Below are 23,005 nucleotides of genomic sequence, written 5' to 3' on the forward strand. Positions count from 1 at the left end.
CCTTGGGAGTCATGCACATGCGTGAAAATTAAGATTGAAGTCGATTTTTTTTCTAAATATATCGATTGATGGCTTAGAGACTCAAGTTTTTCCTTGTTTTATCCGGCAGAGACGTATATACTTCAAATGTAACTGGGTTTTTTTCTTCAAATTAATGACCCTAAACAACTTTCAAAGTTACAGCACTGAATTAGTGGTTACAGTGATATTTTTTTCAACGATTCTAAATAATCAAGTTTCTTTTCAAATAAATGACATTGACCAACCAGAGAGTTTAACCAGGGTCTCAAGAGCATAATCAGTTAAAATCTCATGTTAAATTATATGCCAGAGTTTACTTATGAACTTGACCCCTGTAGGTAACGAACGACAACTCTATATGTAGTGGCTTCTTGCTTTTATATGAAATGCTCCCATTCTAAGTGAATGTTAGTTAATAAAACGTGATAAAAGACTAAAATATTTGAATTTTTAGATTAAAGTCATGATGAAAAACAATACATTTTGTCAACATATTTTACAAAATATTTATTTTTTTATTTTTATCACTTCAAATGTAAACACGGAGAGGTCCCCACGTAAACAACAAAGATGGCCGACACAGGCGGAGAGTCCTCACTGAACGTCGACTTTGAGATTAATTTTCTTGATCTTCCTCATGAAATAATAGATTTAATTTTGCAGAATAATATTTTGACAGTTAAAGATATTTGCAGCATTTCACAAACATGCACAAACATAAATAATGTCTGTCAAAGTAAGGAACTGTGGAGGCAGAAAATGCAACAGAGGTAAAAATCAGGCATAAGAACCACGGAGTTGGATATATATAGCATCCCTCTAATCTAGTTCCGTGATAAGACGTCATAGAAGTTTAACTGGCCTTACTGAAAAGCCCCCAACCTCCTACTAGGCCTTCTGAAGTTACACAGAGCGTTTGTCATGCAAAGATCGAAGCGTGATTCAAAATATACTAGACCGCACGAATCAGGTTGGGCACAACGGCGCATATGGGTAATAATCCTGCATTTGGGTAACATCTTTGTATGTTATGGCTGAATGCACTTCGAATCTACTTTCACTATCCTATATAAAAAATCAAAATTTTGTGCTTCACTTACGTTATTGAAAATCGCCATATCTATTAGTCATTACAAACAACTTTTGGTGGAACAGTTTTCGGTTTTGAAAGTATTTCACGACCTTTGAAGCCTTAGAAAAGTCGGGACATCTAAAATCACGAAAATGTCAAAACACGAAAAAACGTTCAACCAAAAGTTGTTTATAATAACCATACAAAAAGCGATTTTTGATAAAGATATTGAAGTACAAAATTTTGATTTTTTATATAGGATAGTGAAAGTAGATTCGAAGTGCATTCAACCATAACATACAAAGATGTTACCCAAATGCAGGACTATTACCCATATGCGCCGTTGTGCCCAACCTGCGAATGGCCTCTGAACAGCTGAATATCGAGAGTTGACAAATAGGTTCAAACTTCTGTTAGCCTGGAGCGGGACTGGACTGGGTCGATCGTCGGCGACCAGGTAGCTCAATCAGTAGAGCGTCTGTCTAGAGTTCGGAGGGTCACGGTTCGAACCCTGGTCTGGTCGTTACGTTTTCTCTTTCTCCTGTTACAAAATTGGCGAATTTGCCAACCTTTGTTTCAATCATTGGGAATAGTAACGCTTAGCAAAGGGATACCATAACTTGGGTTGTGAATAGTTGTGTCTTTGGGGCAGGGCTTAGATAAGAGAGGGAGGAGTACTAGTGTAGCGAAAACTGGATTGGGTTGATCGTCAGTGACCATGTGTAGCTCTATTGGTAGAGCATCCTACTACATTTCGGAGGGTTCCGGGGTTCGCACCACGGTCTGGTTGTTACATTTTCTCTTTGTCCTTTTTCGCTTCTACTATTTTGAGAGTTTTCTTTTTGTTAGACAAAGAAGGAAAACAAATACTTACTCGATTGGTCTAGTATCCTTATCCTTAAACAGCTCTGGCAATGTAAAATATGAAAAGATTTGATTTGATAGCAGATCTGTCTTATACCTATTTCCTGTAGGAACTCTCACATCTAAATCAGAGATTTATAACGATAGAGTTTCTATCGTTATAAATCTCTGATTTAGATAGAGTTCCTACAGGAATCATCTTATACCATATATATATTATGGTGAAGGGTACACATTGAATTTGTACCTATGTACATACAATTTACATGTACAAAGTAGTGTCAAAGTCCCTTTACCAGCTTTGGCTAGAGGGAAATTCCCTTTAGCTCTGGAGTAGAGTGTCCAGCTAAAAAGGCCGGAATCGCGGGTCAATCCCCAGTTAACGCACACATTCTATTCACAACACCCTACCGATACAAACTGGTGCCATTGATATGATACGATAGGGAAAAGCCATTCAAGGGTCATTCAAAAGCCATTTCACATAGTAAAACCAGTGGCATGCCTTGCCATTTTTCCAAATCAACCAAACCCTTTCTGACATATATTGGCTTACATTATGGTGTGTTCGGTTTTATAATTTTATCACATCAGTAGTTTTGCATCGTGGCATCAGAATTTCCATTTTATGACATCATGTGTTTTGTTATTTTTGTCCTATCTGTGACATCACACACGTGAAATCTGGGTTTGATATAGAAACTTTGAACACACTTTTCTCATACTCCTTTCTGCCCCTAGACAGTTCTATATACAAAGATTAACAAAATCATATGAAACTTTCCAAATTAACCAAATAATAACAGGCATGAATTATAACTTTCAATTTAACATTATAATACATATAATAATATGCAAGAACCATTACAAATTAATGAAAGAAATATATATTCAAGAAACATTTTCAAACTAATTAAAAGAAACATATTGATGAGGTCCACTAGAATTATGTTTAATACCTGTATGTCTATACATGGACAGGTGGCCCGGACTTGTACAACGCTACAGTAGGTCACAGTTGCATGATTGGTCGGTTGAATTCCGAAAATGTTATGTGATTGGACAAAAAGTGGGAAGTTTGGTGGAGAGTTTGTCCCCTACATACTATAGCTGTGAAGAGGTCTCAGAGGAAGGCTTTGAAAGTTTTATACAGCTTTTAGATGAGTGCAATGCTGGAGAAATCGTTCTGAACTCATTAATGGAAATTTTTCATGACCAACAAAGGTAGGTTTTTAAAATATGAAGCACAAGGCGTTGTGTAAGTTTTAACCTATATTGATTGTTTCAACAGTTAGAGTTTGGACCAACATCATAAAAGCTAAGAAAACCTGTGTTTTTTGTGTGAAAGTTTCCGTATTTTTTTTTATATGTAAACCTGATTTAAAATCACCAAAGTAAGAATGGAAATAACTGCATCAGAATAAAACACATAGTCCAACTATCAACCAATAAGCAGATTTTAAGGCTACAGGTATGCTGATTCAGAACTATGATTTTTTTTTTGATATCATGTCAAAATTCCAATACCAAATGTATATGATTCACATTTCATTTGACACCTTTCAATACAATCTGGAACCAAATTATTGTCAATATTACAAAATAAAGAAATCAAAAACATTTCAGTATTTCGATTCTGTTTTTTGAAACATTATACTGTACTTTATCATATGTCCCTGTCTTGCCTAAAAAGCTGACTTCCCATGAACAACATTAATTAAATTGTATAATAAATGAAACAGCTTTCCACAGTATGCTAGTTAGTCAGTCTTCTCTATGTTTTGTAAAATGTATACAAATTTATATCAATTGATTGCTGTTTACAGTAAACTGTGTATCATGTTTGTTTTCGCAGTCGATGCAACCTAACAAAGAAGTTTTATGCAGCCAAAGTTTTAAGAAATATTCAACACCATTACCTGCAGAAAAAATGGAAGGCCCACCTTGAGGACCAGCAGCCTTGTAATCAGTGGCTGGAAACAGGTAACTATCGTCATCATCATCGTCATCTTCATCATCACACTAGATAGTCCTGAAGACCAGTCACCTTGTTATCTGGGACTATATAGATATCCAACCTCGGGACAAAAAGTTTGCATTGCTGGTCTCAGCATTGCAGATTTAGGTCCCCAACATCAGATCAAAAACAATATCTGACTCTTATCAGAGGTAACCATAGTATCATCCTCACTCATGTATCAGCCTATATATAGCTATGCCATCTAAACTTGCATTAAACAAGTCGAGAAGAGACGCTTTGAAAAAAGAAGAGTTTTAATAGGGATGAACCAAACAGCATGATATCCATTCTAATATATTTGTTTGTATTTAACAGGTGCCATCCTCTTGTCACAATGGTGCCAGCCAACAGAAAACATCATTGAAAACGATGTGTATGACTCCCTTGACCAAATGGCTACTCAAGTCATTGCCAAGTGTCCTCAAAGTATAGCCAGCAACTTCACAGATGGTACAGTATTTTAAATTGCCGAGCATAAAGTGCTATTATTTCTCATGGGACTAAATTCAATATGAATCATCATTAGAATTAGTACATGTACTTTGAATTTCAAATTGTTTGGTCGACTAGGACCTTCAGGGGCCCTATATATATTTTAATATCTATGTATCTTTTCTTGGTTATCTTGTAGGTCTTTCATGCTATTTATCTTTTCAAATCTATTTTCATTCAGAGAATTGATATTTAATATTTAGTATGACCTATACGTTGATGCATATTTTAGTTTGAATTTATTAAGCCTTTACTTACAAATTCAGATAAAGTCAAACCTAGATGATTTAATTGAGGTCACACTGATACATGTAGTATGGTTAAATTTGAACCAGTGCGACACAATCGAGTTATAATAATTTTATAATTTAATCAACTTCTGAGTATTGATCTTTCGTATTATGCATGAATTTACTGCGGTGATAATGTCTGAATATTCAGAACCAAAATCCTAAATTCTTTGGAGGTTTCTATAAAAGCAGCTGAAAGTAATATACTGGTATAGTAAACTGTTCTACTGAAACAAAAATAACAGCAGGATCATTGCTATGGTTTTTTTCTTGAACCATTATTTTGATCATTCTGAAAAAGTAAGTTGATTCAGTTAAAGATTGATTGCCGTGTTTAGATAAGCCAACGGGAGAATGGAGCTCGGAACAAGAGCGGACATTGTTGGAGACCTTAAACAGTGTTCTGTTCCACGATCACAAATTACGGGGCGACGAAAACAACTACTACGATGAGCTCAATTCCTATATCCATAAGGTGACCTGTCTTTCTTTCTCAAATTACTAATTGCAGTATGATGGAAAATTTATATGATCTGAGAATAACACAGTAGCTGGGGAAAATAGTACTAGAAACTTAAGATATTTAAACAGACTGTGAGTCAGTGTAGTTTATATCTGGTGGCTAGGTTAGTGTTAGCGTTGGGCGAGTAAAGTGGTTATAAAACATTAATATACATGTACATCAGTTTATCATTGAGTTACCTATATTCTAAGCTGAGCCTGTATCAAGCATTGTTCTTTAGTTGAGATTGTATTTCTGTTAGACACAGAACTAGTGTCTTATCACATTTGACTTGGAAAGTCACTGTTTAATGTAAATCTTGTGACATCTGACTGGGATAATGTGCCCCTCATATGTCTGTTATGTACCAGAAAACACCACTGTAACTGTAGGTATGTGTTATATACAGGTGTTGGAGAGAGGCCTCGGTATCCCCATCACGCTAGCCATTGTGTATGCTGCAGTTGCTAGGAGACTGGGTGTCACATGTCAACTGATTAACTTCCCCCAACATCTGTTAATCAAATGGAAGGAGCACCCAATGTAAGCCACGTAACAGTAGGATCACTTACACTCATAACTATTGTGGATGAATATTATAATTTCACAACAAGTCATGAAGGGTCTAGAGTGATCTGTCAGTTGTAAATACACACTGTCGAACATCCTTGACAATGCCTTCGCACTGTATTACTTATTGATTGTCATAAAACAAACATCATATCTTGTGCACGTTCACGTTTCAAGCTTCTGGGGTTAAAAATAAGGTCACTATACAAATGTAACTATACATACAAGTTTTAGCTCACATAAAGTAGCATAGACCCAGTTTATGCTTTTAAACTTGTATATTTGAAATGTAACCCAAGGTTACCTCCAGGCACAAGTGAGAAAAACAACACATTTTTAAATTGCAGGGCCTCACCAAATCAGCAGTTCACATATATAGATGCCTTCCACCAGGGGAAATTCTATACTCAGGAAGAGTTACCTAGTGCCTTTGGATTACCAGAAAATGTGTTCCTTACCACAGAAGTGTTCTCAGGAATAGACCCTGTAAAGGTAAGATTTATCTCAAAAGTTACCCTATAGGGAAAACAAAAAAAACTTTTTTCCAATGGAATTGACTTTGTAAAGGTGAGAATTTGCCCAATAGAAAAACCCTGTAGAGCAAAGAGTAAATTTTCGTTTTGTATATTATATACAAAATGGAGATTTACTTTTTGCTCTACATGGTTTTTCTATAATATATGATATGTATCTACGTATATATATGTTGTAGGTGTACAAGAGGATGTGTCGTAACCTGATTGGTATTGGCCGCCAGCAGAGCAATGTTGGGAATGGTTTACTTAGTCTGAGGAATGCACTTGATCTTGCCCTTATCCTGTCTCCACATGATGTAGATATGTTACTACTGAGTGTGCTGATATGTATCTATGTATATATATGTTGTAGGTGTACAAGAGGATGTGTCGTAACCTGATTGGTATTGGCCGCCAGCAGAGCAATGTTGGGAATGGTTTACTTAGTCTGAGGAATGCACTTGATCTTGCCCTTATCCTGTCTCCAAATGATGTAGATATGTTACTACTGAGTGTCCGTGTCAACCTTCACCTGGGTATCAACCTAAGCTGGGTGAGATCTCCTCAATTATTAAAGTATCCAATTTCAATAAGATTAAGCAGGAAGCTTCCTCGGCAAACAACACTTTAACCAAAACTATGAATTACATAAAAAAAAAAATCAATTCCGGTCGAAAATAATTCTAACCGTATAGACATATTTTGTCAGATATAAAATTTCAAAAACCTCAGAAGAATGCTGCCTTGTTTTACCTTGCAAATCAAATTCATGATTTCATAATATTATTACATGTGACATTGCAATAACTGTTACATATTTTAAACCTTTCCTCAAGATGAACAGGGTTTGGTTCCTCAATCACACGTATGGGTATGGGGTCACCTGCACGACCACATGAGTGGTAGAACTTGTTTCCCAATTGTTGTAAAATAAATAGAGTTTAATTAATTACTTGTATTAATGTCATGTAAGAATAAAATCATGTGAAACTGTTATTACAATGACAGGCAAACACTAATGATGTGATATGATAATTAATTATTTCAAAATATCAGTTTTCTTATGACATCATTCTTTGTGCTGACTTTTGACCAGACATCCCATATGCTGGAGAGGATAGCAGAATTGGACGTGTCCCATGCTCCACTGATAAATTACCTGAGAAATACAGTAGAGGAACAGGAACAGACGTACAAAGAGAAGAAAAACAAGGAGGTATGAGGTCTCTATGTATAGTTCTGTAACTCATACAGATCAATAAGTATACTTAGTGATATGCACATAACTCTTAAAATACTTCAGTAATGCATACAACACTCTAAATATACTCACTAAATAAAGATACATTCAGGGATACACAGAGAGATACAGAAGAGATTTGTATCATGATGCATACAGAAATACATATAATCGTAGTCATACAACAATCAATATCACGATACATACGGTGGCTGAGTGGTTAAGGCTTCTGACCATCTACCATCACTAGCCTTTCACCAACCGGCCACAGTACTAGTGGCTGAGTGGTTAAGGTGTCTGACCATCTACCATCACTAGCCTTTCACCAATGGGCCACGGTGGCTGAGTGGTTAAGGTGTCTGACCATCTACAATCACTAGCCTTTCACCAACCGGCCACAGTACTAGTGGCTGAGTGGTTAAGGTGTCTGACCATCTACAATCACTAGCCTTTCACCACTGGGTCGCGGTAGCCGACTGGTTAAGGTGTCTGACCATCTACCAACACTAGCCTATTACCACTGGATCGCGATGGCTGAGTGGTTAAGGTGTCTGACCATCTAAGATCACTAGTCCTCCAACACTGGATTGCAGTGGCCGAGTGGTTAAGGTGTCTGACCATCTATGATCACTAGTCCCCCAACACTGGATTGCAGTGGCCAAGTGGTTAAGGTGTCTGACCATCTATGATCACTAGTCCCCCAACACTGGATTGCAGTGGCCAAGTGGTTAAGGTGTCTGACCATCTATGATCACTAGTCCCCCAACACTGGATTGCAGTGGCCAAGTGGTTAAGGTGTCTGACCATCTATGATCACTAGTCCCCCAACACTGGATTGCAGTGGCCAAGTGGTTAAGGTGTCTGACCATCTATGATCACTAGTCCCCCAACACTGGATTGCAGTGGCCAAGTGGTTAAGGTGTCTGACCATCTATGATCACTAGTCCCCCAACACTGGATTGCAGTGGCCAAGTGGTTAAGGTGTCTGACCATCTATGATCACTAGTCCCCCAACACTGGATTGCAGTGGCCAAGTGGTTAAGGTGTCTGACCATCTATGATCACTAGTCCCCCAACACTGGATTGCAGTGGCCAAGTGGTTAAGGTGTCTGACCATCTATGATCACTAGTCCCCCAACACTGGATTGCAGTGGCCAAGTGGTTAAGGTGTCTGACCATCTATGATCACTAGTCCCCCAACACTGGATTGCAGTGGCCAAGTGGTTAAGGTGTCTGACCATCTATGATCACTAGTCCCCCAACACTGGATTGCAGTGGCCAAGTGGTTAAGGTGTCTGACCATCTATGATCACTAGTCCCCCAACACTGGATTGCAGTGGCCAAGTGGTTAAGGTGTCTGACCATCTATGATCACTAGTCCCCCAACACTGGATTGCAGTGGCCAAGTGGTTAAGGTGTCTGACCATCTATGATCACTAGTCCCCCAACACTGGATTGCAGTGGCCAAGTGGTTAAGGTGTCTGACCATCTATGATCACTAGTCCCCCAACACTGGATTGCAGTGGCCAAGTGGTTAAGGTGTCTGACCATCTATGATCACTAGTCCCCCAACACTGGATTGCAGTGGCCAAGTGGTTAAGGTGTCTGACCATCTATGATCACTAGTCCCCCAACACTGGATTGCAGTGGCCAAGTGGTTAAGGTGTCTGACCATCTATGATCACTAGTCCCCCAACACTGGATTGCAGTGGCCAAGTGGTTAAGGTGTCTGACCATCTATGATCACTAGTCCCCCAACACTGGATTGCAGTGGCCAAGTGGTTAAGGTGTCTGACCATCTATGATCACTAGTCCCCCAACACTGGATTGCAGTGGCCAAGTGGTTAAGGTGTCTGACCATCTATGATCACTAGTCCCCCAACACTGGATTGCAGTGGCCAAGTGGTTAAGGTGTCTGACCATCTATGATCACTAGTCCCCCAACACTGGATTGCAGTGGCCAAGTGGTTAAGGTGTCTGACCATCTATGATCACTAGTCCCCCAACACTGGATTGCAGTGGCCAAGTGGTTAAGGTGTCTGACCATCTATGATCACTAGTCCCCCAACACTGGATTGCAGTGGCCAAGTGGTTAAGGTGTCTGACCATCTATGATCACTAGTCCCCCAACACTGGATTGCAGTGGCCAAGTGGTTAAGGTGTCTGACCATCTATGATCACTAGTCCCCCAACACTGGATTGCAGTGGCCAAGTGGTTAAGGTGTCTGACCATCTATGATCACTAGTCCCCCAACACTGGATTGCAGTGGCCAAGTGGTTAAGGTGTCTGACCATCTATGATCACTAGTCCCCCAACACTGGATTGCAGTGGCCAAGTGGTTAAGGTGTCTGACCATCTATGATCACTAGTCCCCCAACACTGGATTGCAGTGGCCAAGTGGTTAAGGTGTCTGACCATCTATGATCACTAGTCCCCCAACACTGGATTGCAGTGGCCAAGTGGTTAAGGTGTCTGACCATCTATGATCACTAGTCCCCCAACACTGGATTGCAGTGGCCAAGTGGTTAAGGTGTCTGACCATCTATGATCACTAGTCCCCCAACACTGGATTGCAGTGGCCAAGTGGTTAAGGTGTCTGACCATCTATGATCACTAGTCCCCCAACACTGGATTGCAGTGGCCAAGTGGTTAAGGTGTCTGACCATCTATGATCACTAGTCCCCCAACACTGGATTGCAGTGGCCAAGTGGTTAAGGTGTCTGACCATCTATGATCACTAGTCCCCCGACACTGGATTACAGTGGCCAAGTGGTTAAGGTGTCTGACCATCTAAGATCACTAGTCCACCAACACTGGATTGCAGTGGCCGAGTGGTTAAGGTGTCTGACCATCTATGATCACTAGTCCCCCGACACTGGATTACAGTGGCCAAGTGGTTAAGGTGTCTGACCATCTATGATCACTAGTCCCCCAACACTGGATTGCAGTGGCCAAGTGGTTAAGGTGTCTGACCATCTAAGATCACTAGCCCTCAACACTGGATTGCAGTGCCCGAGTGGTTAAGGTGTCTGACCATCTATGATCACTAGGCCTCCAACACTGGGTCGCAGTGCCCGAGTGGTTAAGGTGTCTGACCATCTAAGATCACTAGTCCCCCAACACTGGATTGCAGTGACCAAGTGGGTAATTAGGTGTCTGACCATCTAAGATCACTAGTGTGGCCAAGTGGTTAAGGTGTCTGACCATCTATGATCACTAGGCCTCCAACACTGGGTCGCAGTGCCCGAGTGGTTAAGGTGTCTGACCATCTATGATCACTAGGCCTCCAACACTGGGTCGCAGTGCCCGAGTGGTTAAGGTGTCTGACCATCTATGATCACTAGGCCTCCAACACTGGGTCGCAGTGCCCGAGTGGTTAAGGTGTCTGACCATCTAAGATCACTAGTCCTCCAACACTGGATTGCACTGGCCAAGTGGTTAATTAGGTGTCTCACCATCTGAGATCCCTAGTCCTCCAACACTGGATTGCAGTGGCCAAGGGGTTAAGGTGTCTGACCATCTAAGATCACTAGCCCTCAACCCTGGATTGCAGTGCCCGAGTGGTTAAGGTGTCTGACCATCTAAGATCACTAGCCCTCCACACTGGATTGCAGTGCCCGAGTGGTTAAGGTGTCTGACCATCTATGATCACTAGTCCCCCAACACTGGATTGCAGTGACCAAGTGGTTAATTAGGTGTCTGACCATCTAAGATCACTAGTCCTCCAACACTGGGTCGCAGTGGCCAAGTGGTTAATTAGGTGTCTGACCATCTATGATCACTAGTCCTCCAACACTGAGTTGCACTTGCCAAGTGGTTAAGGTGTCTGACCATCCATGATCACTAGTCCTCCAACACTGGATTGCAGTGGCCAAGTGGTTAAGGTGTCTGACCATCTAAGATCACTAGTCCCCCAACACTGAGTTGCGCTTGCCGAGTGGTTGAGGTGTCAGACTGTCTGTGTGCAGTCACTAGCCCTGCACCACTTGGTCATGGTTTCAAAGCTTATGTGGGTCAGTGATCATCAGATACTGTTGGTAATTTTTCTCTGGGCACTCTGGTTTTCCTTCACCTGCAAAATCTGACCCGTCCTTAAATGACTATAGCTGTTGATAGGATGTAAACACAAACAAACCAAACCAGAAACGAGATACATTATATTATACAGATATATGTATCTTTTTTTTTTTAAAGAGAAATATGAGATATATATTTAGAATTACAAGTGATGCATACTTAAAGTACATGACTGAACATAGGCAATACCACACAAGTTCATCTGACAAGTCAGGTTGCACGAGTGCATTGCATGTATATGGTTATATTTCACAGGAGCTTTAAACCAAGTGAAACCTATCCATTCACACAATGTACAAGCGTAATCAGAGACATCAGGTAAAGGCAAATATGTGTGAAATATTGCTTTTATGACATACATGTACCTACATTTGTTCTCTGTATGCATTTGATATTGTATGCAATATATTACCTATCGTAACCCCATATTAATACTCAATGAACTGCATATTGATAACAAACAAAACAACATTGAGGGCATGTTGTGTTAGAATTGTGCAAAATGGCTCTAAAATGTCTGGAGCCCATGTCTTGGTAAACCATGGTTTGATCAGCGAATAACAACTGACAAGCTCCATTCGTTTGGAGTTCTGGTTACTGGGGTAATACTTTTTGTATTATCACAATGTGAAATACAGACCTTGTAATTGGATGGCCTGAAAAATGTTTGTATCACTGAAATAGGATTTACCAGCTGGCTTGTAATAAATATCTGTAGATAAGTGTGATAAAGTCATTGATTTGTTTGAACTTACTTAATACACTAAGTTATTTTTGTCAGATCATTCCAAAGATGAGATCAGATGAAACCAACAAAGAAGTGCTGTTCTCAGTAGGCCTGGTGATGTGTCACAAAAGGTAAAGCTGATTGAAAGGTTTCCTATACAATCACAGTAAACTCGGGGGAGGTAGGTTTCCTATACAATCACAGTAAACTCGGGGGAGGTAGGTGTCCTATACAATCACAGTAAACTCTGGGGAGGTAGGTTTCCTATACAATCACAGTAAACTCTGGGGAGGTAGGTTTCCTATAAAATCACAGTAAACTCTGGGGAGGTTGGTTTCCTATACAATCACAGTAAACTCTGGGGAGGTAGGTTTCCATACAATCACAGTAAACTCTGGGGAGGTAGGTTTCCTATACAATCACAGTACACTCTGGGGAGGTAGGTGTCCTATACAATCACAGTAAACTCTGGGGAGGTAGGTTTCCTATACAATCACAGTAAACTCTGGGGAGGTAGGTTTCCTATACAATCACAGTAAACTCTGGGGAGGTAGGTTTCCTATACAATCACAGTAAACTCTGGGGAGGTAGGTTTCCTATACAATCACAGTAAACTCTGGGGAGGTAGGTTTCCTATACAATCACAGTAAACTCTGGGGAGGTAGGTTTCCTATACAATCACAGTAAACTCTGGGGAGGTAGGTTTCCTATACAATCACAGTAAACTCTGGGGAGGTAGGTTTCCTATACAATCACAGTAAACTCTGGGGAGGTAGGTTTCCTATACAATCACAGTAAACTCTGGGGAGGTAGGTTTCCTATACAATCACAGTAAACTCTGGGGAGGTAGGTTTCCTATACAATCACAGTAAACTCTGGGGAGGTAGGTTTCCTATACAATCACAGTAAACTCTGGGGAGGTAGGTTTCCTATACAATCACAGTAAACTCTGGGGAGGTAGGTTTCCTATACAATCACAGTAAACTCTGGGGAGGTAGGTTTCCTATACAATCACAGTAAACTCTGGGGAGGTAGGTTTCCTATACAATCACAGTAAACTCTGGGGAGGTAGGTTTCCTATACAATCACAGTACACTCTGGGGAGGTAGGTTTCCTATACAATCACAGTAAACTCTGGGGAGGTAGGTTTCCTATACAATCACAGTAAACTCTGGGGAGGTAGGTTTCCTATACAATCACAGTAAACTCTGGGGAGGTAGGTTTCCTATACAATCACAGTAAACTCTGGGGAGGTAGGTTTCCTATACAATCACAGTAAACTCTGGGGAGGTAGGTTTCCTATACAATCACAGTAAACTCTGGGGAGGTAGGTTTCCTATACAATCACAGTAAACTCTGGGGAGGTAGGTTTCCTATACAATCACAGTAAACTCTGGGGAGATAGGTTTCCTATACAATCACAGTAAACTCTGGGGAGGTAGGTTTCCTATACAATCACAGTAAACTCTGGGGAGGTAGGTTTCCTATACAATCACAGTAAACTCTGGGGAGGTAGGTTTCCTATACAATCACAGTAAACTCTGGGGAGGTAGGTTTCCTATACAATCACAGTAAACTCTGGGGAGGTAGGTTTCCTATACAATCACAGTAAACTCTGGGGAGGTAGGTTTCCTATACAATCACAGTAAACTCTGGGGAGGTAGGTTTCCTATACAATCACAGTAAACTCTGGGGAGGTAGGTTTCCTATACAATCACAGTAAACTCTGGGGAGGTAGGTTTCCTATACAATCACAGTAAACTCTGGGGAGGTAGGTTTCCTATACAATCACAGTAAACTCTGGGGAGGTAGGTTTCCTATACAATCACAGTAAACTCTGGGGAGGTAGGTTTCCTATACAATCACAGTAAACTCTGGGGAGGTAGGTTTCCTATACAATCACAGTAAACTCTGGGGAGGTAGGTTTCCTATACAATCACAGTAAACTCTGGGGAGGTAGGTTTCCTATACAATCACAGTAAACTCTGGGGAGGTAGGTTTCCTATACAATCACAGTAAACTCTGGGGAGGTAGGTTTCCTATACAATCACAGTAAACTCTGGGGAGGTAGGTTTCCTATACAATCACAGTAAACTCTGGGGAGGTAGGTGTCCTATACAATCACAGTAAACTCTGGGGAGGTAGGTGTCCTATACAATCACAGTAAACTCTGGGGAGATAGGTTTCCTATACAATCACAGTAAACTCTGGGGAGGTAGGTTTCCTATACAATCACAGTACACTCTGGGGAGGTAGGTTTCCTATACAATCTCAGTAAACCCGGGGGAGGTAGGTTTCCTATACAATCACAGTAAACTCTGGGGAGGTAGGTTTCCAATACAATCACAGTTTACTCTGGGCAGGTTTCACTCCCTTATAATTCTCACTGACTACATTAATTTTAATATCAACCACCATATGCTTCTGGCTGACTGCTTACCTTCACCTTCCTATCATTTTGACTGACTGCCTATATTCACAAACATATATAGGATTCTCACTGTATTCAAATTCACCTACCATATACTCCTAACTGCCTATATTCACACCTTCCTATAATTCTGACTGACTGCTAATGCTGATATTCACTAACATATAATCCTGACTGACATCCTGCATACAGTATGTATATATTCACCCAGATAATTCTGACTTATTGCCTGTACCAACCTCTTTGTTAATGAATGTGTGAAGTACAGAACTTTGTATTGCATTGGGTTGAAAACCACTGGGCAGATCTGTGATGTTAGTACATTTGTATATACATGTACATCACACATGTACTGTGTGGTTGAAGATACACATCTATATATGTGTGTATGGTTGTAGGTATAACTACATGTGTGTGATATATGGCTGGGACCATAAGTGTGAGGCTAGTAAGGAGTGGATCAATCAGATGGGGGTACACACACTACCCAACAAACACCAACAGCCTTTTTACAATGTCCTAGTGGAAGATGGCTCCAGCAGATATGCTGCTCAAGGTGAGTTGTAAAGTTATGGATATGTTATGTAGACCAGCATTGTGAATATTTTCCTTAATAACAGTAATGAGGTCAAAGGTCAACTTAAAGTGCTAGTCAGGGGTCAAATGTCAACAAGGGTTAAAGGTTTCAACAATCTTCTTTTCAAGTTTCATAAGGCCCAGGGTCATGATGTTTGGCCAGTAGGTACTCGGCTATAATGTTTCCTCATTAAAATGACCTTGACCTTCCTTCAAGGTCACAGGGGTCAAATATGTTAAAAACTTAAAACAACAACAACCTAAGAATCATTTCGACTAGAGTCATGATACTTGAGTATGTTATGTAGATCAGCATTGCGAATCTTTTTCTTTATTACAGTAATGAGATCAAAGGTCAACTTAAAGTGCTAGTCAGGGGTCAAATGTCAACATTGGTTAAAAGCTTTAGCAATCTTCTTCTCAGGTTCCATAAAGCCAAGGGTCATGCAATTTGACCAGTAGGTACCTGGAATGGAGTGTTATAAAGTTTCCTCAATAAAATGACTTTGACCTACTTTCAAGTTCACAGGGGTCAAATATGTTAAAAACTTCAAACAACGATATCCTAAGAAACATCTAGTCTAGAATCATGATACTTGGATATGTTATGAAGACCAGCAGTGCGCATATTTTTCTCTATTACAGTAATGAGGTCAAATGTCAACTTTAAGTGCTAACCGAGTAAAAGGTCAACATGGGTTAAAAGCTTTTAAATTAAAATTTGAAATTTCATACCACAATATCTTAAGAAGGGTTTAAGAGATGTTAAAATGTCTTGTGTTCTAGTTACCTAATTTGGTCTGAAGTTACCTATATGTAAGTTTCATGTAACAAAAGCAACAGGTGAGCGATACAGGCCCTCTGAGCCTATTGTTTCAGAACAGTCTAATATAGTTTTACTCTATTGATATGAATAAAAAATGATAATATCAGTAACCTATGCTCTTTTTAGGTGTGTTTGTGTGTGTGTGTGTGTGTGTGAAGCTCAATCATACTTCTGTGCTAAGGACATTGAAACTAGTGTCTTACGCTGGTGTGACAGTCACTTACATGCCAGATGTACATGTAACAAGTGTCTAACAATGGTGTGACAGTCACTTACATGCCAGATGTGCATGTAACTAGTGCTAACATGTGGTGTGACAGTCACTTATATGTCAGATGTACATGTGGTGTGACAGTCACTTACATGTCAGATGTACATGCAACTAGTGTCTAACATTGGTGTGACAGTCACTTACATGTCAGATGTACATGCAACTAGTGTCTAACATTGGTGTGACAGTCACTTACATGTCAGATGTACATGCAACTAGTGTCTAACATTGGTGTGACAGTCACTTACATGTCAGATGTACATGAGACTAGTGTCTTACTCTGGTCTGACAGTCACTTACATGTCAGATGTTCATGTGGTGTGGTATATCATGCATTTTTACCAAGTTCATGTTTATGAATTTGTGAAAATAAATCATACACATGTATGCTCTTTTTAGGTGTGTTTGTGTGTGTGTGTGTGTGTGGGAAGCTAAATCATACTTCTGTGCTAAGGACATTGAAACTAGTGTCTTACGCTGGTGTGACAGTCACTTACATGCCGGATGTACATGTAACTAGTGTCTAACAATGGTGTGACAGTCACTTACATGCCAGATGTACATGTAACTAGTGTTTAACAATGGTGTGACAGTCACTTACATGTCAGATGTACATGTGGTGTGAGAGTCACTTACATGTCAGATGTACATGTGGTGTGACAGTCACTTACATGTCAGATGTACATGAGACTAGTGTCTTACTCTGGTCTGACAGTCACTTACATGTCAGATGTACATGTGGTGTGGTATATCATGCATTTTTACCAAGTTCATGTTTATGAATTTGTGAAAATAAATCATACACATGTATGCTCTTTTTAGGTGTGTTTGTGTGTGTGTGTGTGTGTGGGAAGCTAAATCATACTTCTGTGCTAAGGACATTGAAACTAGTGTCTTACGCTGGTGTGACAGTCACTTACATGTCAGATGTACATGTAGCTAGTGTCTAACAATGGTGTGACAGTCACTTACATGTCAGATGTACATGCAACTAGTGTCTAACATTGGTGTGACAGTCACTTACATGTCAGATGTACATGTGGTGTGGTATATCATGCATTTTTACCAAGTTCATGTTTATGAATTTGTGAAAATAAATCATACACATGTATGCTCTTTTTAGGTGTGTTTGTGTGTGTGTGTGTGTGTGTGAAGCTCAATCATACTTCTGTGCTAAGGACATTGAAACTAGTGTCTTACGCTGGTGTGACAGTCACTTACATGTCAGATGTACATGCAACTAGTGTCTAACATTGGTGTGACAGTCACTTACATGTCAGATGTACATGCAACTAGTGTCTAACATTGGTGTGACAGTCACTTACATGTCAGATGTACATGTAACTAGTGTCTAACAATGGTGTGACAGTCACTTACATGCCAGATGTACATGTAACTAGTGCTAACATGTGGTGTGACAGTCACTTACATGTCAGATGTACATGTGGTGTGACAGTCACTTACATGTCAGATGTACATGAAACTAGTGTCTTACTCTGGTCTGACAGTCACTTACATGTCAGATGTACATGTGGTGTGGTATATCATGCATTTTTACCAAGTTCATGTTTATGAATTTGTGAAAATAAATCATACACATGTAATGGGTTTATACGTGTATGAGTCTGTGAAGGTTGACACATGTACCAAATTTCTGTGAATGAGTTCGAGAAGATTTTTATAAAAGAGAAATATATTGTACTGGCAAAATAAACCATACATTTGTGTTAATCTCAGGTCAATGAGGAAATTCTCATTTACCTGCTAAACCAAATTTTGTACGTAAACATGAACAACTGCTAAAAAAGCCTGAGGCCTAGAATCATAAAAACTTTCATATAGCTTGCTTGGTTGATGGTCTATCAATTGATTAAGTTCCATTAAATGAACTCAATTGGGCCATTTTCAAGATCACTTAAGTAAACCAAGCTTAAAATGATAAATTTTAAAAAACGGAAAAAACAGTGAGTGTTGATTTAAGTTATTTTTAACATTCTATTTGAATTCCTGTTTTTGGTTTTCCAAAAAAAAAAGATAAAAAATTGTAAAAACTCTTTGAATATTTTGTGGACAATCTGAAAAATTCAAAGGCTGAACTTAGTGTGATAGATTGTGGATTCATAAGGCAATGGTAAAAGTGTGATCAGTTTGATAATGACTCAACTTTTCTTACAGAAAATCTTGACATCCCAGAGACAGTGTCAACAATCCCTCACACAGAAGTTGGCAAATACTTTGAGTGCTTTACAGGTACACACTACGTCATGAACAATGAAAAACGCCGTGAGTTTCCAGAGGACGAGGCAGTGACTGAGCGAATCATCTCCCAGGACAACTAGTGTCGAGACATATGGCAATGTAATAATACTATTTGTGGTGTCTTATATACCGCTTTATCACAACCTAGTTCATAAGTCGTCTCAAAGCTGTTCACAAATCATTATCTGTGGTTATGGGGTCTTTGCAACCAGTCAATATCTTTCTCAAATCTCTGGGGAGCATACAGCTGGAGCTGCCATTTCGGCGCTCACAGCTTGCATTCAACAATTCTAGCACTGCCCAACCACATATTAATTTACAGCTGAGTAGACTGGAACAAGTGGAGTAAAGTATCTTGCTCAAAGATACAACACAGTGCAGTGCCGTGACTCAAACCTGCAACCCTTCGGTCACGAGCCCGGCGGCGTCCTACCACTAGACTACCGTGCCTCCTAATGTACAATGGGGGGCAGGATATGGAGCACCTGTTTGTGCTGAACTGTAGTAGTGGAGAAGTTGTTGAACATGTGAACAAGTCGGGGTTAACTTTGTGCAAATTTGGACTGGAGTCTATATATTGTTTCATGATACCGAGGCAAGACTTGCAAAAGGAACACGAAGCTGTGAGAAAAAGGGACAGATCATGTGAGACAGAGAGAGAACATATCATGTGGGAAAGGGTTATATCATAAGGAAAACAGAACTATTGGTAGGAGGAGAGGGGGGGGGGGGTCTGATGAACAGACCATGAAGAACAGGCTATGGGACATACAGACTGATCATGGGAGATACTGTATACCAGGAAACCTTTCCCTGTCACTGGTTAAATCTACATACACCCAGTGTTAATTTCGCCCTTCACATGTAATGACTACGTGTTGTATAATGTGTATGGATATTCACTGTCATGATTAATTTGTCCTTGTTATATATAGAGGATGCAAAAGGCAAAAGTTTAACTGCAGCGAACATTTCATGGTATACATGTATAAAGTATGGGGCAGAGGGACACATTGTGGAGGCAGGTACATAATTATGTATCCAGGGGAGAGGGGGACAGCTAGCACATGTTTTACCGTGCATGTATTAGCAGAGAAGAGGGACTCTATGGGCAAAAAGTACTATAAGTGTAACACGACTGAACAGATTCTACATGTAGATAAATCCAGGATATGGTATTGCTGGAACAAGTCCCTACAATTTCTACATACATGTATGTAAAGATGGTTGCACCCATGGAGGCATAGCTGCAGAGTGCAGTATAAGAAATTTGGAAAAGATCTTTAAAGACTAAGATTTGATATTTTGTTTATTATATATAACAGAAATATAAACAACATTAAACAAGCATTTTTTATTTTATATTTGGCATGTTCTCCACCTATAATTAAAACGATCATGAGATTCGAGCAGAGGAGCCATTTACATTATTTTGTATTAAGGATTTCAGTTTAAACCATTAAACTAGTATGGATATGGCTTTTATATTTCAGAGGTTTTAAGGATCCCCGTACCACTGCCAAAAATTGTAACTATGCATTAAAAACTGGGGGGGGGTTTCGGCATGACTATAGCTCTGATAAATCATTCCTAAAAAGAAAACCATACCTTGCGAGAGTTTAAAAAAAATAAAAAAAATGAAACAAACAAATTGTTTGAGTGACAAAAAGAATTAAAGCCTAGACCAGGAGCTACCTGGTCAATGGAAGTGTCCTGGCTGCGAAATTCAGGGGAGGTAAATGTTCATGAAAAAAACTGCAGTAGGACAGGGATCCTTGAGAGAGAAAGAAATATTTTAAATTAGTAACTACTTACAAAGTTATTTTATTGTATCCAGCGATATTATCCAGTGAGGTTGCAATTGGTGTATTTATAGCCACCCACAATGGGCAGTGATTTTTGTTAAATGTTTAATATATACAAAATGTTTTGTTTTGAATGTTAACATAATTTTTTAATGTATACAAACCTGTGCATGATATGTCTGTGATATGAGTGATGTATGGAAGAATAAATCATTTAATTCAGTTTTTTATGATTTATGTATTTCTTGATTTTCAGACAACATGCCGGGGATTAAGATATTAGTTCACATGGACTAAATAAAGAGCGAAATTAGGTTTACTTTTCGTTTATATCTGTAAAAGCAGTAAAGCCCATGAACAGTATAGCTCATCAAAGATAACAAAGCTGAATCCATGGATGGGAAGCTTTGCCTTTTGTGACTTGTATGTAGCGCTGTACTTCCATGAATCAGAAAGTTCTTATATTATCAGGCTTGTGAAACAATCACTTTCTTGACATCATAATTGTGACATTTTAATAATTCATACTTGTTTTATAAGAATAGCTGTTGCTTTAAGATAATTTCACCATTCAATATGATACTTAATCATTCTAGTTCTGTTGGATAAAAACACAAAACACAAAAACGTTCTGAAGTATCAAAACTAAGGTACACAAAGGAAATGTACATATCTCGACATTGGTACAGTATGATACTGGCAACTGGAAAGGTCTTAGGTACATGTCAGGTATCAGGAATGACATTGAGGTTGCAGGATTCAGGTCAGGCAAAGAAATGATGTCGGTAAAAAGTAACAGGAAGGACGTCGGTAACAGGAACGACGTAAATAGTAAGTAACGAAAATTATGTCGGTAACAGGAATGATGTCAGTAATAAGTAAAATAGCAAAAATGATGTTAGTAACAAGTTATAAAACAGGAATGGCGTCAGTACCAAATAAAATAACCAGAAAGATGTAAGTAACAAGTTATAAAACAATAATGGCGTTTGTAACAAGTAACAGGAATGACGTCAGTAACAAGTAACATAACAGGAATGATGTTAGTAACAAGTTATAAAACAGGAATGACGTCAGTAACAGGAATGATGTCAAAAATAGGAATAATGTCGATTATGAAGAATGAATGGCGGTAACAAAAACGACATTTTTATGCAAGAATGGCGTCAGTAACATGTTATAAAACAGGAATGATGTTAATTAGAAGACATAAACAGGAATGACGTCAGTAACAATTTACAAAACAGGAATGGCGTTTGTAACAAGTAACAGGAATGACGTCAGTAACAGGTTGCATAACAGGAATGGCGGCTGTAGCAAGTAACATAACAGGAAAGACGTCAGTAACAATTTACAAAACAGGCATGGCGTCAGTAACAATTTACAAAACAGGGATGGCGTTTGTAACAAGTAACAGGAAGGACGGCAGTAACAAGTAACATAACAGGACTGACGTCAGTAACAAGTACAATAACAGGAATGGCGTCTGTAACAAGTAGCATAACAGCAATGGCGTCTGTAACAAGTAACATAACAGGAAAGACGTCAGTAACAATTTACAAAACAGGCATGGCGTCAGTAACAATTTACAAAACAGGAATGACGTCAGTAACAAGTCATAAAACAGGAATGACGTCAGTAACAAGTTGCATAACAGGAATGGCGTCTGTAGCAAGTAACATAACAGGAATGGTGTCAGTAACAAGTAACAGGAATGACGTCAGTAACAAGTAACATAACAGGAATGACGTCAGTAACAAGTCATAAAACAGGAATGACGTCAGTAACAAGTAGCATAACAGGAATGGCGTCTGTAACAAGTAGCATAACAGGAATGGCGTCTGGAACAAGTAACATAACAGGAATGACGTCAGTAACAAGTAACAGGAATGACGTCAGTAACAAGTAACAGGAATGACGTCAGTAACAATTTACAAAACAGGAATGGCGTCAGTAACAAGTAACAGGAATGACGTCAGTAACAAGTAAAATAACAGGAATGGCGTCTGTAACAAGTAACATAACAGGAATGGCGTCTGGAACAAGTAACATAACAGGAATGGCGTCAGTAACAAGTTATAAAACAGGAATGGCGTCAGTAACAAGTAAAATAACAGGAATGGCGTCAGTAACAAGTAACATAACAGGAATGGCGTCAGTAACAAGTAACAGGAATGATGTCAACAACAGGAATTATGTCGATTATAAAGAATGAATGGCGGTAACAGAAACGACATTTTTATGCAAGAATGGCGTCAGTAACAAGTAATAAAACAGGAATGATGTTAACTACAAGACATAAACAGGAATGGCATCAGTGACAAGTAACAGGAATGACGTAAGTAACAATTTACAAAACAGGAATGGCGTCAGTAACAAGTAACATAACAGGAATGGCGTCTGTAACAAGTAACATAACAGGCATGGCGTCAGTAACAAGCAATAA

The 23,005-nt window shown here is 39.4% G+C and overlaps 1 protein-coding gene across 1 annotated transcript; it reads left to right on the plus strand.

The window, feature by feature from the left end:
• Positions 1 to 579: 579 nt before the first annotated feature.
• LOC110442342 (F-box only protein 21-like) lies at positions 580 to 18,948 on the plus strand. Its single transcript, XM_021485897.1, has 13 exons — positions 580 to 791; positions 2,939 to 3,181; positions 3,813 to 3,940; positions 4,293 to 4,427; positions 5,098 to 5,234; positions 5,671 to 5,804; positions 6,179 to 6,323; positions 6,544 to 6,636; positions 6,813 to 6,899; positions 7,443 to 7,562; positions 12,446 to 12,522; positions 15,221 to 15,378; positions 18,671 to 18,948. The coding sequence occupies exons 1-13, from the start codon at positions 592 to 594 to the stop codon at positions 18,832 to 18,834; spliced, it is 1,821 nt and encodes a 606-aa protein (XP_021341572.1). The 5' UTR covers positions 580 to 591; the 3' UTR covers positions 18,835 to 18,948.
• The last annotated feature ends 4,057 nt before the right edge of the window (positions 18,949 to 23,005 follow it).

The sequence above is a fragment of the Mizuhopecten yessoensis genome, unplaced genomic scaffold, assembly GCF_002113885.1.
Source record: "Mizuhopecten yessoensis strain PY_sf001 unplaced genomic scaffold, ASM211388v2 scaffold716251, whole genome shotgun sequence".
NCBI lineage: Eukaryota > Metazoa > Mollusca > Bivalvia > Pectinida > Pectinidae > Mizuhopecten > Mizuhopecten yessoensis.

Coding starts and splice junctions, on each gene's coding strand:
- LOC110442342 (XM_021485897.1), top strand. CDS start 592: ATGGCCGACACAGGCGGAGAGTCCTCACTGAACGTCGACTTTGAGATT. Junction 6,324..6,543: donor CAGGAATAGACCCTGTAAAG/GTAAGATTTATC, acceptor TATATGTTGTAG/GTGTACAAGAGGATGTGTCG. Junction 6,900..7,442: donor TGGGTATCAACCTAAGCTGG/GTGAGATCTCCT, acceptor ACTTTTGACCAG/ACATCCCATATGCTGGAGAG.